The 19,154-nt window shown below is 49.4% G+C and overlaps 1 protein-coding gene across 1 annotated transcript in view; it reads right to left on the bottom strand.

Annotated features, from left to right (window-relative positions):
- LOC119965036 (E3 ubiquitin/ISG15 ligase TRIM25-like) overlaps nucleotides 1-19,154 on the bottom strand; it is a 67,828-nt gene that overhangs the window by 17,664 nt on the left and 31,010 nt on the right. The window contains exon 6 of the mRNA XM_038795248.1: nucleotides 15,364-15,498. Coding sequence (XP_038651176.1) covers nucleotides 15,364-15,498 — 135 coding nt within the window. The remainder of the gene's footprint in view (nucleotides 1-15,363; nucleotides 15,499-19,154) is intronic.

The following is a 19,154-nucleotide window of genomic DNA, read 5'->3' as shown; positions in this document are numbered from 1 at the left end:
CAAGTTTACTCTCATACTCTATCTTACTCTTCTTTATAGCTTTTTTAGTAGCTTTCTGTTGCCCCCTAAAGATTTCCCAGTCCTCTAATCTCCCAGCAATCTTTGCCACTTTATATGCTTTTTCCTTCAATTTGATACTCTCCCTTATTTCCTTAGATATCCACGGTCGATTTTCCCTCTTTCTTCCGTCCTTCCTTTTTGTTGGTATAAACCTTTGCTGAGCACTGTGAAAAATCGCTTGGAAGGTTCTCCACTGTTCCTCAACTGTTCCACCATAAAGTCTTAGCTCCCAGTCTACCTTAGCTAGTTCTTCTCTCATCCCCTTGTAATCTCCTTTGTTTAAACACAAAACACTAGTATTTGATTTTACTTTCTCACCCTCCATCTGTATTTTAAATTCCACCATATTGTGATCGCTCCTTCCGAGAGGATCCCTAACTATGAGATCATGAATCAATCCTGTCTCATTACACAGGACAAGATCTAGGACCGCTTGTTCCCTCGTAGGTTCCATTACATACTGTTCTAGGAAACTATCGCGGATACATTCTATAAACTCCTCCTCACGGTTGCCTTGACCGACCTGGTTAAACCAATCGACATGTAGATTTAAATCCCCCATGATAACTGCTGTACCATTTCTACATGCATCAGTTATTTCTTTGTTTATTGCCTGCCCCACCATCTCGTTACTATTTGGTGGCGATAGACTACTCCTATCAGTGACTTTTTCGCCTTACTATTCCTGATTTCCACCCAAATGGATTCAACCTTATCCTCCATAGCACCAATGTCATCCCTTACTATTGCCCAGATGTCATCCTTAAATAACAGAGCAACACCACCTCCCTTACCATCCACTCTGTCCTTCCGAATAGTTTGATACCCTCGGATATTTAACTCCCTGTCGTGACCATCCTTTAACCATGTTTCAGTAATGGCCACTAAATCATAGTCATTTACGATGATTTGTGCCACCAACTCATTTACTTTATTCCGAATACTACGAGCATTCAGGTAAAGTACACTTATGTTGGTTTTTTTTTAACCTATCGTTCTATGTTCTATGTAAATGGCAGATGATAATGAATTAGTTCATAAATCAAAGCTTGGTTTTCGACAACAGTTTCAGCCTGTGAGGGATAGAAACTGGGGACATGAGAAATACTCAAGTGGTGAAGGTAAAGGTGATCTGATGGGAGATAATAAGGAGAGTACCTCAGATTAAAAAAGAAATCCAGGAGGGTGGAAAAGAAATGAAAAGTTTCAAATGTTTTCACTGTAATAAATTAGGCCATGTAAAGTCACAGTGTTGGTGGTTGAAGAAAAGCACTGTGGTAAAACAGGATAAGACAGTGGGGTTTGTTAAAGTGGTAAAGGAAAGCCCAAGTGAAGCGAAGTAGGTGTAAAAGATTGTAGAGCTTGATCAAGAGGTGATTGATAAGAAGGTGCCAGATCTCTTTAAAGAATTTACTTGCATGGGAAAAGTTTACTCATGTGTATAAGGAGGAGCAGGTAAAGAAGTCACAATTTTAAGAGATACGGGAGCTAGTCAATCTTTGATGGAAAGAGATGAGGAGTTATGTAGTTTGGGAAGAATGTTGCCAGAAAAGGTGATGATATGTGGAATTTAGGGTGAGAGGAGTAGCATTCCATTATATAAGGTAAGGTTGGAAAGTCCAGCGAAGAGTGGAAAAGTGGTAGTAGGAGTAATAGCGAAATTATCTTGTCCAGGAATACAATTTATCTTGGGTAATGATATAGCTGGATCGCAGGTGGGAGTGATGCCTCCTGTGGTTGATAAGCCAGTGGAAAATCAGACAACCGAAGTGTTGAAGGGATATCCTCGGATATCCCTTTGGGATTGTGTTACCAATGGGTATTAACAGTGACGGGGAACTCATTTCACTAGCAAATTGACCAAAGCCCTAACAGAAGCCATGGGATTTGATTGGAAATTGCATATGCCATATCAGCCACAATCCTCAGGAATGGTGGAAAGGGCGGATGGAATAATTAAAACTGCAGTTACAAAAGTGTGTCAACAAAATGGGCTGCTATGGCCAGATGCCATACCCATAGTATTGTATGCCCTGCAAAATCTGAGAAATTGTAATACGGGTTTAACCCCGTATGAGATATTAATGGAAAATTCTATGACAACTGGAATGAAACCCCAATGACTCCGGCTGCAGTAGCCATAGTATGGGCAGATGAGGCATCACTAAAATATGCCCAGGCCATGTGTGAAGCTGCTGAAATAAAAACAAGAAAAAAAAATGAAAAGGTGCAAAAGGCTCAGATGCATCCAAAAGAGGGAAATACACACCCTTTAAACCTGGAGATCAAGTGCATGTGAAAGCACCAAACAAAGATTATTTTTCTCCTAGGCGGAATGAACCCTACCAAGTGTTGCTAACAACCCGAACAGCCGTTAAAGTAAAAGAAAAGCCAGATGGGATCCACGCAACTCGTGTGAACTACATCATACGGAACATTGAGAGTACTAGCGAAATGCTAACCTGAAGGGAATGATGGCGTTGACGTTTTTATATTATCATATTAATCCAACATCATGTAGAGGGTAAACTGCATACTAACACCTTAATATACATGTCTCACTCATATGCAGTGAGGGTAAATAAATTCAGTTGTTGGGTTTGTACACAAATTCCCAGATGCTCGGGGAGGGCTTCCCTGTGCGACCTATGCCATTTACCAGTAAAGAGATAGCAGAATGGGTTCTAAGACAAAATAGTACAGGATGTGGTGAAGATATGTTCGATTGGAGATTAGCTGGATACGATATGAATAGATTTGAGGAATGGTGGGGGCCTAGGCTTAATGTAACAAGTCAACTGCCCTGGTTGATCCTTCCCAATTATACTGGAGTCTCAAAAGGAAGTATGCTTTAAGAATCATAAAACATATGGGACCCACTCAGTAGGCATTAGTCAGTGTGATCAGACCTTGAATTGGCAACCCCCTATGTTCCACCTTACAGCTAAAGAACTATTCATTTTGATTGGTCAGGAGTTGAAAATCAAACTAGTGGAGGCTTCTGGGAAGGGGGGTTGATTAGACTAATGATGACTGATAGTAAAGGAAACCTGACCGCATATAACGGCATGTATTTTATCTGTGGCCATACCAGAAAATTGGGAAGTATCCTGCTATTTTGGGCACGTAGTCCCTTATGTGCATCACATTCAGCAATTGCAGGACCATCTCCAACACAGGACGACACAAATGCTGGGAATAATGATACCACCATTATGAATAGCCACTAATGCATACAAACTATGCGAACTGCGAGACATCCTTGAGCAGGTAGCTAATGACACTGCAGAAGCTGTCAACCAGATAGAAACTGAGATGGCTGCTATAAGAGCGGTTGCCCTGCAGAATAGAATGGCTCTTGATTTCTTGTTAGCTGAAAAGGGAGGCACTTGTGCCCTGAATGGCAGTGACTGTTGCACATACATCCCTGATAACTCAGAGAAAATTGATAATCTGGTAGATCACACTTGTAGAGAGGTAACAAGATTGCATGAAAATGAGGGATGGGACTTTAGCTTTGGATGGTAGTATCGTCAGGGCTGAGGACTGTGTTCTGGATTATAATCGCCATTGTAATCTTGATTGTCGTATGGTTACTGTTTTAATATTGCGCAAGATATTTTTATTGCAATAACACGGGAGAACAGGCCTAACCGCGTTGCCTCCTTGCTACCAGGCTCATAATACGCAGGGAACTGTCATACGTCCGTTCCCCTTACGTTATAAACCGCTCTTCTCTGGAGGACACGATAATTTACTAAAAGGTGTTGATCAAAAGATCAACAAGGAGGGAATTGTGGAAGGGAAGTTAATGAGTTACCAATTTAGAAACATGCTGGGAATATCGACTATATTTTAACACTGCTTTTGAGCGAAAATAAGTTGGTCAAGTAATGTAAACTAAATACTGCTTGGTATTTGTACTCGGCCTTATTATGATAATAAGTTGTTCTTCCGAAGGACAACAAAATGCGTAGTCGAATTGTTTTTAAACCAAGGGCAAAACATTCATATTTCCTCTTGCATACGTTCCCAAGTGTTTATTTCACACTATAAATATAATGGTTTCCGACTGCATACCTCAGAGTGCAGTCCACTAGCTTTTGCAGCTGGAACACTCTCTCTCCACAAATATATTTGTCAATAAATTTCCTTAAATCGAACCTCGAGGAATTTGTCTTTATTTTGATTTCCACAACACAGAGGCTGGGGTGGAGATTTGACTCGGGGATTGTTGGCAGATGGAGGTTTTGTGATAAGGTGCGGTTGGCAATTAGGGATTACGCATCACAGCCTGGTATGGCAACTGCTCGGCCCAGGACCGCAAGGAACTTCAGAGAGTCGTGAATACCGCCCAGTCCATCACACGAACCTGCCTCCCATCCATTGATTCCATCTACACCTCCCGCTGCCGGGGGAAAGCAGGCAGCATAATCAAGGATCCCTCCCACCCGGCTTACTCACTTTTCCAACTTCTTCCATCGGGCAGGAGATACAGAAGTCTGAGAACACGCATGAACAGACTCAAAAACAGCTTCTTCCCCACTGTCACCAGACTCCTAAATTACCCTCTTATGGACTGACCTCATTAACACTACACCCATGTATGCTTCAACCAATGCCAATGCTTATGTAGTTACATTGTATATATTGTGTTGAACTATTATGTATTCTCATGTATTTTCTTGAATTCTGCTTAATTCCCTTTTCTTCCCATGTACTGAATGATCTGTTGAGCTGCTTGCAGAAAAATACTTTTCACTGTACCTCGGTACACGTGACAATAAACAAATTCAATCCAATGTGGAGTTTAATCAGAATGGGGAGGTGTCGGTGGGCATTTCTTGGGAAGCACTGAAGGTAGTGATCTGGGGAGTAATTCTCATTTACAGTTCGCGTGAATAAGGAAAGGAGGGCGGAACATGACCGTCTAGTGAGCGAGATAGTGGAGGTTGACAGGGAATATTCGAGGGTGCCCACTGTGCGGGATTGGCGGGGAGGAAAAAGTTGCAGTGGCAATTTGACAGGCTGACAATGGGGAGGGCGGTAGGGCAACTGCGTAGGGCAAGAGGGGCGCAATATGAATATGGGGAGAAGGCGAGCTGCTGATGGCAGGCTGCGTCCAGGGAAATATTGAAGATACGGACTGGGGATGTGGTGTCAGAGCCAGGGAAAATAAATGAGGCATTTAGAGAGTATTACCAGGGACTTTATGAGGCTGACCCAGGAGAGGAGGGGGACATGGGGTGGTTTCTGGATGAGCTGGAATTTCCCCAGGGGGACGAAGCAAAGAGGCAGGCGTTGGAGGAGCCCCTGGGATGCTGGATAGTATGAGGGGTATGAAGTCGGGGAAGGCCCCTGAGCCGGATGGGTACCCAACAGAATTTTATAAGGAATTTGCGGCAGAACTGGCACATCTGTTGGGGGCGTTTAATGAAGTACTGGAGAAGTGGGAAGTCCCAGAGACAATGAAGCAGGCAGTAATCACACTAATCCCAAAAAAAGGGAAGGATCCAGTGGAATGTGGGTCGTATACACCCATATCACTATTGAACAAGGATATGAAAGTATTGGCTAAGTTGTTGGTGGGGAGGATGGAGGATTGTGTCCTGGGGGTGGTTGCAGAAGATCAAACAGGCTTCATGAAGGGCAGGCAGCTCACAAGTAATATAAGACGGTTGTGTAATGTGGTGATGAATCCGTCGAGAGCTCTGGTAGTGGTGTCCATGGACACAGAGAAAAAATTTGATCGGGTGGAGTGGCGGTACTTGTTCGAAGTTTTGGGAAGGTTTGGGTTTGGGCTGAGATTTGTGGCATGGGTGTGGTTGCTGTATGTGGCGCCAAGAGCGAGGGTGAGGACGAATGATATGAGCTCACGAAGCTTTGACTTACACGGGTACGAGGCAGGGATGCCCGCTGTCGCTGCTGCTGTTTGTTCTGGCCATAGAGCCATTGGCGATGGCTCTCAGGGGGGTCGGCAGAATGGCAGGGGATAATGAGGGGACAGCGGGAGCATCGGGTGTAGCTCTATGCCCATGACCTCTTGATGTATATTTTGGATCCGTTGGAGAGTATGGGAAGGATTATGGGCCTGTTGGGGAGTTTTGCAGGGTTCTCGCGATACAAGCTGAATGTAGGGAAAAGCGAGATATTCCTGGTGAATGAGCTGGCACAGCAGGCTAATTTAAGGGGGATGCCATTTATGGTAGCGAGGGATAGGTTTAGATACTCGGGGATTCAGGTAGCGAGGGAATGGACGGGGCTCCATAAGTGCAACTTAACGAAGGTGGTGGAGGAGGCTAGGGAAGATCTTAAGAGGTGGGATACACTGCACTTAACTTTGGCGGGGAGGGTCCAAGTGGTGAAAATGAATATTCTGCCGAGGTTCTTGTTTATCTTTCAGGCACTCCCGATCTTTATACCAAAGGCCTTTTTTCGGAAAGTGGACACAATCATCTCTGATTTTGTATGGACAGGAAAGGTGCCGAGGGTGGGGAGGACCCTGCTGCAGAGGCAGCAGGGGGTTGGCATTGCCAAACTTTCTTCATTATTATTGGGCGGCGAATGTGGACAAGGTGTGGCGATGGTGGGAAGGAGAATGGGTAGAGTGGGTTAGGATGGAGGAGGAATCTTGTAAGGGGTCTAGTTTGAGGGCTATGGTGTCGGCAGCATTGCCAATGGCTCCGAGTAGGTGTTCAGGGAGCCCAGTGGTGCAGTCCACGGTGAAGATATGGAATCAGCTGAGGAGGCATTTTAGGATGGCAGGGATGTCGGTGCTAACGTCGCTGTGCGAGAATCATGGGTTTGAGCCGGTGGGGGATGGATAGTGTATACAGGAGGTGGAGGGAAGTGGGGCTGGTCAAGGTGAGGGATTTGTATTTGGAGAAGGGTTCGCCAGTCTGGAGGAGCTAAGGAAGAGGTTAGTGCTGCCGAGGGGTAGTGAGTTCAGTTATCTCCAGGTTAGGGACTTTGCACAAAAGGTCTGGAGGGGGTTCCCTTGATTGCCGGGATACGCCCTGCTGGAGCGACTGCTACTTCCGGATGTGGAAGGGGAGGGAAGAATTGGGGATATATATAAGTGGCTGGGGGAGCAGGAGGCGAGTGGGGTGGTGAAGATCAAGGAGAAATGGGAAGCGGAGTTGGGAATGGAGATAATTTGGTGAGTATGGAGTGAGGCACTGCGAAGGGTAAACGGGACTTCCTTGTACAATGATGAGCCTGATACAGTTTAAGGTGGTGCACAGGGTGCATATGACTTGGACGAGAATGAGTGGGTTCTTTCAGGGGGTAGCAGATGAGTTTGAGAGGTGTGGGCGGGGGCCAGCGAATCATGTACACGTTTTGGGGTTGTGAAAAATTGGAAGATTCTGGGCGGGAGTGTTCGCGGTCTTAGCCAGATTAGTGAAGGAGAGGGTGGACCCGGACCCTGGTGGCGATATTTGGGGTTTCAGAGAAGCCAGAGCTAATGGAGAGGAGGACGGCCGATGTCTTGGCCTTCGCCTCTCTGATTGCACTGTGCCGAATTTTGCTGGAGTGGCAGTCGGCATCTCCACTGGGGGCAGCAGCATGGTTAGGTGACCTGTATGACTTCCTGCGGTTAGAGAAGATAAAGTACGAGTTAAGGGGCTCAGCAGGGGAGTTTGAGGAAAGGTGGGGGGTGTTTGTGACTGTGTTTGAGGAGCTGTTTGTCGCAGGAGATGGGTGAAAAAGTAGAAAAATCTGTACAAACTGTATAGTTGATTGTTGGAAAGAATGTTTCCCGGGGTGTTTATTTGCTGTAACCTACTTTGATACAAGTTTGAATAAAATGCGTTTAAAAAAAAAAGACTGGGAAGGGCAGTGGGGCAGCTACGGATGGCGAGAGGGGTGCAATATGAATATGGTGAGAAGGCAAGCTGTATGCTGGCCCACCACCTGCAGAGGCAGGCTGCACCCAGGTAAATTCAAAGGATGCAAACAGAAAAGGAGGAGGTAGTGTCAGAGCCGAGGAAGATAAATTAAGTAAATTAAGTATTCAGGGTAATTTGACAAGCTGTACAGGGCCAAGCCGGGTGGAGAGGAAGGAGAGATGGGACAGTTTTTAGATGGGTTGGAGTTCCCAAGATTGGAGAAAGAGAGGAAGCAGGCGTTGGAGGAGCTGCTGGGCCCAAGGGAGGTGATTGACATCATTAAGGGACGAAGTTGGGGAAAGCTCCAGCCGGACGGCATTCTGGCAGAGTTTTATAAAGCGTTTGCGGAAGAGTTGGCACTGCATTTGTTGGGGATGTTTACTGAGGCTTGCAGAAGAGGGAACTGCCAGAGACACTGATACAGACGTCGGTCACACTAATCCTGAAGAAGGGGAAGGATTTGTTAGAGTGTGGGTCGTTTTGACCCATTTTGTTGTTGAACACAGACGAGAAAGTGCTGGGTAAGTTAGTGGCAGGGAGGATGGAGGGATGTGTGCCAGAGGTAGTTGCTGAGGTTCAAACGGGTTTTGTAAAGAGCTGGTTGCTGTCTAGTAACATCAGGAGGCTGTTAAATATGGTTATCAGTGGGGCGGGTGCCAGAGGTTATTGTCTCTATGGATGCAGAGAAGGCTTTTGATCGGGTGGAGTGGAGGTATTTATTTGAGATCTTGGGTAGGTTTGGATTTTGCCCGAAGTTTGTGGTGTATGGCATCTGTTGTTTGTACCCCGGTGACAAGTGTACGTACAAATGAGATGAGTTCACAAAGTTTTGGACTGCACAGGGGAACAAGACCGGAGTGTTCGCTGTCGCCGTTGTTCTTCGCACTGGCGATTGAACCTTTGACAATTGCCCTTCGGAGGTCTGTGGACTGGAGGGGGAGCAGGGAGCACTGGGTGTCATTGTACGCAGACGACCTGCTGTTGTATGTGTCAGACCCACTGGACAGTATGGGTAGGCGCATGGGAATATTGGAGAGGTTTGGGGCCTTCTCGGATATAATTAAATGTCGGGAAGAGTGAAGTATTACTGGTGAATGCAGTGGATCGGGGGCCAACTTGGGATTGTGTTGCCATTCATGGTAGCTAGGGAAAGGTTCAGGTATTTAGGGATTCAGTGACGAGGGAATGGACGATGATGCACAGGTGGAATTTGACAACGTTAATGCAGGAGATTTGGGGGGATTTTAAGAGATGGGGCTGGCAGGGAGAGTGCAAGTGGTAAAGATGAATGTGCTGCCAAGGTTCCTGTTTGTTTTCCAGACCCTCACAATCTTTCTCCCCAAGGCCTTTTTCCGGAAATTGGAGACAGTGATTTTGGAGTTGATATGGGCAGGGAAGGTGCCGAGGGTAAAGAGGCAGAAAGGGGGGTTGGTGCTCTTGAACCTGCTAGACTATTATTGGGTGGTGAATGTAGAGGTGAGGCGATGGTGGGGGAGAGGACGGGAGGCTGGTGGAGTGGGTGAAGACGGAGGAGGAGTCCTGTAGGGGTTCCAGCCTGAGGGCTACGATGATGGCTCCGCTGCCACTAGCTCCAGGAAAGTGTACGGGAAGCCCGGTGGTACAGTTGAAGGTCAGGGTGTGGAATCAGCTGCGGAGACACGTTAAACTGGAGGGAATGTCAAGTGTTGACACTGCCGTGCGGGAACCATAGTTTTAAGCTGGGAAATGGATGGAGATGGGGCTGGTGAGGGCAAAGGGGGGTTTGGCCGAGATGGAGACTGTTAATGTCCCTGTTTGAGGACCTGTTTGTTGTCAGTGGGTGAGGCGGGGGGGGGGGGGGGGGGGGGGGGGGGGTGAAGGGGAGAAAAGGTCAATTATGGGAATTGTTATGTTTTTGTTTGATTATGTGTTCATGTTTATGTATGACTGGTTTAAATAAAATAATATATATTTAAAATTAAGGATGAAATTGCAGAGTACTTGGAAGTGCATGGAAAAATAGGGCTGAGTCAGCACTGCTTCGTCGAGGAGAGATCATGCTTGACAAATCTGTTAGAATTCTTGGAAGGTAACAAGGAAGTTAGACAAAGAAGAGCCAGTGCATGTGATTTATTTGGATTTCCATATGGCCTTTGACAAGGTGCCGTACAGGAGGCTGCTAAAGAAGATAGGAATTCATGGTGCTAGGTGCAAGTTACTGGCATAGATAGAGGATTGGCTGACTGGCAGAAGGCAGAGAGTGGGGATAAAGAAGGGTCTTTTTCAGGCTGGCAGCCAGTGACTAATGGGGTTCCGCAGGGGTCAGTCTCGGAGCCTCAACTATTCACGATATACGTTAACAATCTGGAAGAAGAAACTGAGGGCACTGTTGCTAAGTTTACAGATGAGAGTGAGAAGAGGGCAGGTGCCAAGAAAAGGGAGGGTGTGGGCTGACATTTGTAATGTGCTCCTTCAGGGTGACAACCACTGTGGAGCTGTCTCAGGGAGATGTTGATGTCAAAACCATGTCACAAGTGTCTAAGCAGCACAATCAAGCACAAATCTCAGCCCCCAGACGTCATGTTAATTTATTTCAGTCTTCACAGTTGATCCCACCCTAGATTGAAGTTGCAGCTAAAATGTAACGGCCGCTTGGCCATTCGGCATGTCCATTAATCAGAAAAGTAGACAGGACATGGACAAGTAAAATTGTGTCCAATTGCTCCCTGAATGGACTATGTTACCTCCTTGATTTTCGGTGGATATGCTTCTGACTCTTGTGCGTGCCCATTACCTGAAATATTGAGTGAGTGTGCGAGATGTTGGGACGCAGGGCCAACAACTTTTGCGATTTCACGCACTTCCAGGATGCATGCCCGCCAGCCCGATCAACGTAAAACTCTGGCCAGTGTAGAAGATTCATAGGGATACAGCACCGTCTCCAGCCTCAGGGTTACAGCCCCACAAACTCAGCACTGGTTGTATAGGGAACACACAGCTCACTGGACTTTCCTGTGTCCTGGACTTTCTCCCTCCTGTTACTGTCCCATCCTAAATACAGGAATGTGTCCTGAGCTCCGTTACTGTCCCATCCTGAATACAGAAGTGTGTCCTGGACTTTCTCCCTCCTGTTACTGTCCCATCCTGAATACAGGAGTGTGTCCTGAGATCTGTTACTGTCCCATCCTCAATACAGGAGTTTGTTCTGGACTCCCTCCTCTTACTGTCTAATCCTGAATACAGGAGTGTGTCCTGGGCTCTCTTTGTCCTGTTACTGTCCCATCATTAAAACAGGAGTGTGTCCTGGACCTTCCTCGTCCTGATACTGTCCCATCCTGAATACAGGAGTATGTCCTGGACTCAGAACAGAATCTCAGAATACTACAGTGTAGAAGAGGCTCTTCGGCCCATAGATCTGCACCAAACCTATCCAACCTCTCTTTATAACTTAAATGTCCCATCCCAGGCAACATTCCAGTGAATCTTCTCGGCACCCCCTCCAATGCAATTACATCCTTCCTATAATGTGCCGACCAGAATTGCACACAGTACTCCATCTGTGGCCTCACCAAGTTCATCGTGACCTCCCTGTTTTTGTAATATATGCCCGATTGATAAAAGCCGTGTCCCATATGCCTTTCTCACCACCCTATTAACCTGCCCTTCTGCCTTCAAAGATCTATGGGCAGAGGTGCCCTTGTTCTTCAGAATTTCCCAGTGTCAGATCTTCCATAGTATGCCTCCTTGTTAAATTGCTCCTTCCAAAGTTTATCACCTCACACTTTTCAGGGTTAAATTCCACCTGCCACTTATCCGCCAATTTGACCATCCTGTTTATATCTTCCTGTAATCTAAGACACTCAGCCTCACTGTTATCCACCCGGCCAATCTTTGTGTTATCCACAAACTTACTGATCCTACCCCCCACAGTCATCTATCCTCCCCCTGTTACTGTCCCATCCTGAATACAGGAATGTATCCTGGGCTCTCCCTCCTGTACTGTCCCATCCTGAATACAGGAGTGTGTCCTGAATTCTCCCCCTCCTGTTACTGTCCCATCCTGAATACAGGAGTGTGTCCTGAACTCTCCCCCTCCTGTTACTGCCCATCCTGAATACAGCCTGAATGAATCTTCCATCAGTTTGCACAAAAGCACAGAAAATTTTGTTGGAATTCAGATGAATTTTATGTCCTTTCTGTGCATTAAGCCATGGTGCCCTGTTTTATGATCTCAGTGTTGAGTTTGACAGGCAATAAAATTACAGCATGCAAAACTGTTCCTCACTGAGCTTCGGTGGAAAGTATGAGAGCTGATAATGAGAGTGAGATGCAGAATTGAAGTGGTAAGCAACTGGAAGATCAGCACCATGTTTGCAGATTGAATAAATAATGTCATTAAATCAATCCGCTAGTGTAAATGAGAATGTATAACGAGCAGTTAAAATAGTTTTACTAAATTGGAAGATGCCCTAGTATATCACTGTTTCCATTGGATGGAGTGTTTGTTACCCTGGACAGTGCAATAGAAGGAGGTGAAAGGTCAGCTGTTGCATCTCCTGTGTTTACACAGGAAGATCCCATGGGAAGGGAGGGGTGTTGAATGTGGCGAAAGTGTAGACCAGGGTGTCTCAGAAGGAATGGGCGCTTCAGAGTGCACTTTGCAGCAGGGAGACTTCACAGGGGTGAGGATCAAGAAGCTGTGAGGGTTTCCATTCCCAGCCCAGAATCAGTGAAAGAGAAAGAGAGACAGATAGAGAGGAGTTTCAGCAGGAGGGGGGAAATGTCAAATTAAAAAATAAATTCCAATGGGGTATCGGAACATTCCAGCCGGAGACAGTGGAGAGAAATTGGCTGGAATCCACTTCATGGTGTCTGTGATGCATAAGCAATCATATAAATAGTGATGTAGACAACCTCTAATCAGCAGGTGGCAGTGCAAATCTACCACGTGACTCTACCTCGAGGAGTCTGGAGATAGACGTGTTTGTGATAATCATACTTTTTTTAAAAAATGTTTTTATTCTCCATTTTCACATTTTCCTTCAAAATTTACACCCCACCAACAAGCAGTAAACGGTAACAGATACAAAGTCAATACCCTTAATATCAGCAACGATCCCATCCTCCCACCACCCCAACCAACGGCCCACCTGTCAATATATGCATCAAATAAAACAAACCCTCCCAAGGTGGAAAAAAAAACAAAGGCAAAAAAGAGAAAGGAGTCTGGAATCGCCTATGGTCACCATTAACCTATAGAGTCGTTCCCCCACCCACCCCCAGATGACACTCAATGCCATCCAACCTCCGAAAGAGTACCGTAAATGACACCCAAGAGTTGTAAACCCCCCCCCCCCCAACTCCTCCCCTCCATTTCCTCTTGTAAAAATCTCCCCACCCCCCCCAACCTAAGTTCCTTCTCCCCAACTTTCCACCCTGGCTAGACCCCTCGGACCCTGTTCTGCCAGGCTCCAATGGCCGCAGCCCATCCTCCCCGTTCACTGGCCGGCTTAAACCTGCCAGAGTGGAGGCCCCCGCCCAGGTCTCTTTCTCCCTTGCCCGGCCCCAGGAAAAACCCAGAAGTCCCCTTTAGCACACAAACCCCGCATACACACCCACACCCCAAAGATCCCTCATTATGACTGAAAATCCCATTTCTTCCCTTGTCCAAATATATACAACGTTGGCTCCTGTAGCCCATACACCAGCACGCAGTGAAACAAAAAAATACAGTCATGAGGCTACATCGGTACAAGACCATTTCTCAATTCTGCCACAGTCCTTCTGCCTTCGCAAACTCCTCCGCTGCTTCCGCCGTCCCAAAATAAAAGTCCTTAAACTTGTAGGTCACTCTCAGCTTCGCTGGATATACAATGCCGCACTGCACCTTGCTAATGTACAGTGCCCTCTTCACCCGGTTGAAGGCAGCTCGTCTCCTCGCCAGCTCCACCGTAAAGTCCTGGTATACACATATACCAGCTCCCCACTGCACCACCCGCTTCCGCTTGGCCCAGCACAGGACCTTCTCCTTTACACTGTACTTATGGAAGCACAGAGTCACTACTCTTGGCGGCTCACTCGCCTTTGGTACAGGCCTCCACGACCGATGAGCCCGATCCAGCTCATATCAGGAGGGATCCTCCCCCTCCCCCAATAGTTTTGCCAACATCGTGGCAAAATAGTCAGTCGGCCTCGGTCCTTCAGCTCCTTCGGGCAGCCCCACAATCCTCAGATTCTGTCGTCTGGATCTGTTTTCCTGGTCTTCCATTTTGCCTCGCAGATCTTTGTTAATCTCTATCACCTTCCGCATCTCCTTCCCCATCGAGGTAAGTTGATCACTGTGCTGCAGTAATGTCTCTTCCACTTCCTTCAGCGCCTCGCCTTGCTCCCGCACCTCCGCCACTGCGCTCACCACCGCTGTCCTCACCGGGGTAATCGCCTCCTCCACCAGCACTTTCAAAACCGCCCCCATCTCCTTCTACATTGCCTCCAAGTGTTTTGTAAACTGCCTTTCGACTTCCACAGCCATCACCTGAGTTATTTCTTCAGCTGTAAGCAATGCGACCTCCCCTGGTGCTCCAGGCTCCATTTTCTTTACTGACCCCGCGGTGACCTTTCCACTCCCCGACGGACATTCAGCTGCTTTTTTCACGGCTCTGACGTCGGCTGCTGAATTCTCCTGTATTCAGGATGGTGGGGGCAGGGATCACATTGCGCCGGTCGGGGGCCATTAGCAGTGGCCCTCCCAGCGAATTCTCCGGGCCCCCGATGGGCCGAGCGGCCGCCCTTTTCCAGCCGATCCTGCCGGCTTGAAATACACAAGGTCCATACGAGCGGGACCTGGCCCTGAGGGTGGCCAGTGGAGTCCTCGGGGGGGGATCTGACCCCAGGGGGAGGGGGTGGGGGCACGGTGGCCTGGCCCATGATCGGGGCCCACCGATCTGCAGGCGGGCCTGTGCTGTGGGAGCACTCTTTCCCTTCGCACCGGCCTCTGTAAAGCTCCGCCATGGCCGGCGTGGCGATGAAACCCCCTGCGCATGCACAGGGATCACGCCAGCAGTTCTGCACATGCGGCAGAACATGCTGGCGCTCCCGCGCATGCGCCAACCGGCAGAGGCCCTTCGGCGGCAGTTGGCACGGCAACTTCTGGGCGGCTCGACGCCGGAGTAGTTCACGACACTCTTTGGCGCCGGTATGGCCCGCCCACCGGTTGGTGGAAGCGTCCCAGCCTCTGTTCCTGGAACTTAAACTAATAGAGAAGGGTCAGGAGCAGGAACTCAAATCTCATATGCTTAACTGAAGAAATATCACCGAGAAAGAAAAGATTAAATGGAAACAGAAAGGATTAGTAGGAAAACAAAGGGTTATTAAAAAAAATGAGAGGGTTAAATATAAATTAAAGTCAGTGTGATCCCTGTTTGGATGACAAACTCACCTTCGGATATTCCCGCTCTCCCGATGACCCCAGTCGATGGCTGAAGGATGTTCCCTGAGACAGCGACTGCCCCAGAGGAACTGTGTGGGGAACGAGTTATGTTCGATGGGCCCCTGTAGTTAGTGGAAGCTGGCACTGTAAATAAAGCAGATGGTGATCGGAAATTGTGACAGAGGTCCAGTCTCCTTCACATTATATAATGGTGGGTTCTATATTCCATCCTTATATATTCCTACATTACAACAGTGACTACACTTCAAAAATAAAAATTCATCGCAAAGACATTTGGGATATCTTGAGGTTGCTTCATAAATACAAGTCTTCCTTTATTTTTAAACATACTGACAGGCCTGTGAGGGATTGGCAGCACGGTAGCATAGTGGTTAGCACGATTGCTTCACAGCTCCAGGGTCCCAGGTTCGATTCCGGCTTGGATCACTGTCTGTGTGGAGTCTGCACATCCTCCCCGTGTGTGCGTGGGTTTCTTCCGGGTGCTCCGGTTTCCTCCCACAGTCCAAAGATGTGCAGGTTAGGTGGATTGCCCATGCTAAATTGCCCTTAGTGTCCAAAATTGCCTTTAGTGTTGGGTGGGGTTACTGGGTTATGGGGATAGGGTGGAGGTGTGGGCTTGGTTAGAGAGCTCTTTCCAAGAGCCGGTGCAGACACGATGGGCCGAATGGCCTCCTTCTGCACTGTTACGTCTATGATTTAAGAGACATTCTGACTGGCATAGGATTCTCCATTGGCCGACACCGAAATCAGGACAGGCGATTGGGCGGAGAATTGGGTTTAACGCCAAAATTGTGGTGGATGCCGGGTTCACTCCAAATCGCAATTCTCCGATGCCTTGACAGCGGTGTCAATGCATTCCACTCCGCACTTACATTAAATGCTTTTGCACATCATTAGCGAGCCTGACCTGGTATTCTCAACCAGGTCTACCTCAACGTTGGTCTACCAACGGCAAGGTTCGCTTGTGCTTTTAAAAATCGGCAAAATAGGCGGCGTGGCTGATGAGGGAGAGAGAAGAGGTAGGATACGCAGAGGCACGACCATGGGCTGCTTGTCCTGACACTTGCAGGGCTGGCAGGTTGGGGGTGGCCCTGCCAGGGCTCGGGGCTGGCGTGGGACCGGGGTGATCCTCCACGAGACTGGGGCGGATCCCGGCACGGACCGACATTGCCACGGCCTGCAAGGTAGCCATCTTGCCGCTCATCCCACTGACCACCCACTGTGGCCGCTGGTTCTGCAAAGTGACACTGGCTGTATGGGTGTCCCCACTCCACCGTCAACCCCCGCACCCCACCCTCCGCCATACCACACTCCCAACCGGCCACCGCCTGCCCAAGGGTAACACCAACATGGGATGGGGTGAGGAGTGCGGGCAGACATGCAGAGGCAGGCTCTGCAGTGCCAACTAGGGCCACTGTGTAGCCTGTTGGATCTGTTTGGGCAGAGGGGTACCCATCCGTGTCATTATGAAGGTTCTATAATGCCCAGTCGGCACAATACATACAGTTCAATGTGAACCGTGCCCACCAGGATGCCCGGGCAGTGGGGTTCATTGCCATCGCCATCATGGGAGGCATATCACCCACAAGGATGGAGGATAATGACAACCCGCTCTACGATGAGCTCTGTGCGCCAGATTGTTTGACAACATCTGACTCCTGCCCACGGTAGCACTTCCCACTGTGATCCCTGCATACGAGCTAGCCATTCGATCACATGGTTCCATCGAATACTTGGGGTGACAGAGGTGGGGGCACCAGAGCGGTGAGCGCTGGCTGTACGGCGGTCCCCGGGTCCAGCCCACCACCAACGTCCGACCATTCTCCCCCCCCCCCCCCAACGACCCCTCTGCGGCAAGCCCAGACCAGCCCCCCCCTCACATCGATCTGTCAGGTGTTTAATGTGGAAACGTACGTACAGATTCATGCCCTAGCCCCTGCCGCTAAACTGTGCCCTGCACTCGTGCCAACTTAACTGGTGTCCAAATTTCTGGCCGTATTGGCCCTAATACTACGCCTAGGTGGATACCCAGACGGTACAGCAGGAATGGAGGTGGCCTGCTGTGATTCCTGCCCTGCGGCCTGGAGTGATTGTCTTCTGGGGTGACTGGGCCTGGATGGGCCCAGCTGCTGCTTGGGAGTCCCAGGTGGCAGGTGCCGCCCTGTTCTGCCCGCCGCCCACCAGATGCGGCTGGGGTGGGGGCAGTCCGAGACGCAGTGCTGTTCCAGCACCACCCCTGTGGGAGTCACCGGTACGGGCCCAACTACCTCCTCTTCGCTCAGGGTGCTCGATGGCCACCGGATACTCCATAGGACAGGTTGCCAGCAGAGGTAACCCCTCAGGCTCCCCCGCCACGCGGCGCTGCCAGTCCTGGAGGCCTGCTGCCGTCTCAACCAGGGTCTTTATGCACGCGGCCAAGGAGCACAGGAAGTGGACCACCTCTGTCTGGGACTGCACCACATCACGCTGCGACTGTGCCATCACCTTCTATGTGTGTGCCACATTAACCTGTGACTGCGCCATCTCCCTCTGGGACTGTCCCACTTTGGCCAGCACCTGGGCAACGCTGCAGACGCTCTCAGCCATGGCTCACTGTGACTTAGTCATGCTCAGGAGCGCCGCTGCAATGTCCAGGTGGCTCTGGCACATGGCTGCCTGTGAGAGGGCAGCCCTGTCCTGGGCCCCAGGCCTTAGACATGCTGAACCATGGCCGGAACCCTTGCCACACATGCGGTGTTGGCTTGGGTGGCATGCATGTTCAGCACCATCTCCCGCTCCTGAAGGCAGATGGTCTCCTCTAACTGTACCTGCAGGTGCTGGATGTTCACCGACAATTCCTCAGCAGTCCCTGGCTCTGCGACTGCATCTCCACAATCAATGGGACCGCCCATTCCAAAAACCTGAAACCCGTCTGGACGGCAGCTAGTCGCGAGGGTCGTTTTGCTCTCAGACTATCTGCCCCATTGGGAGTTCCTACCTCCATTTGCTGTACTTGAGCATGGGTGTGGTGTGCACCAGATAGTGCCCAGGAGCCTCTTCGCTAACAGACCCAGAGTGTCTCTGGGATGGTGGAGTGTATTGAAAACAGCTCTGAAGCTAAATATATGTCATCCGCGGACACGAGCTCCGGGAGAATGGGGGACGGGGCTGAGATTCAGGCTGATTGCTTCCGTCCGTGTTGGTATTGTCCTCGTCGCTGTTCGGCACCTGGGGTTCCGACTATGGCATCACCTACAGCTCCTGACAAGAGAGAGGGGGGAGTAGGGGTGGTGGTGGTGTGGATGTGAAGGCGGTGTGGATGTAGGGTGGTGCTGAGGGATGACACACGTGCCACAGGGAACTGCAACTCAACTTCCTCGCCCAATGACGACCTCTGCCCCGGAAACAGCCCTTTCTTCGGTCCACCGACCATGTCCAGGGCACTCTGCTCTGCTGTGGTGAGGGCCGCAGGTCCGGTGGTCCCCCTCCAATCTTCTGCTCTCGGTGGTTATGGGTGGCGTACCCGGGGGGGGGGGGGGGGGGGGGGGGGGAACAGAAAACACTCACTGTTAGACAGTCCGATGCATGCAGCCCAGGGGGTGGATAGCTGGTGGCACAGTGGCCAGGGCACCCAGCCATGGCGGCCGGTATGGGTGCTGGCATGTCATGTAGGGTGGGGTTCAGCCACCCTCCGGGTGAGGGGGTGGGGTTACGGGTATGTCGGACAGTGTTTGGTGCTATAGGCTCAGTGCTGCTTACTCACCCTGGCCACCCTGAGGTCATGCAGTTTTTTCCTGCAT

This window comes from Scyliorhinus canicula, chromosome 4 (genome assembly GCF_902713615.1).
Source record: "Scyliorhinus canicula chromosome 4, sScyCan1.1, whole genome shotgun sequence".
Lineage (NCBI taxonomy): Eukaryota > Metazoa > Chordata > Chondrichthyes > Carcharhiniformes > Scyliorhinidae > Scyliorhinus > Scyliorhinus canicula.
This window is presented reverse-complemented; position numbering and strand designations above follow the sequence as displayed.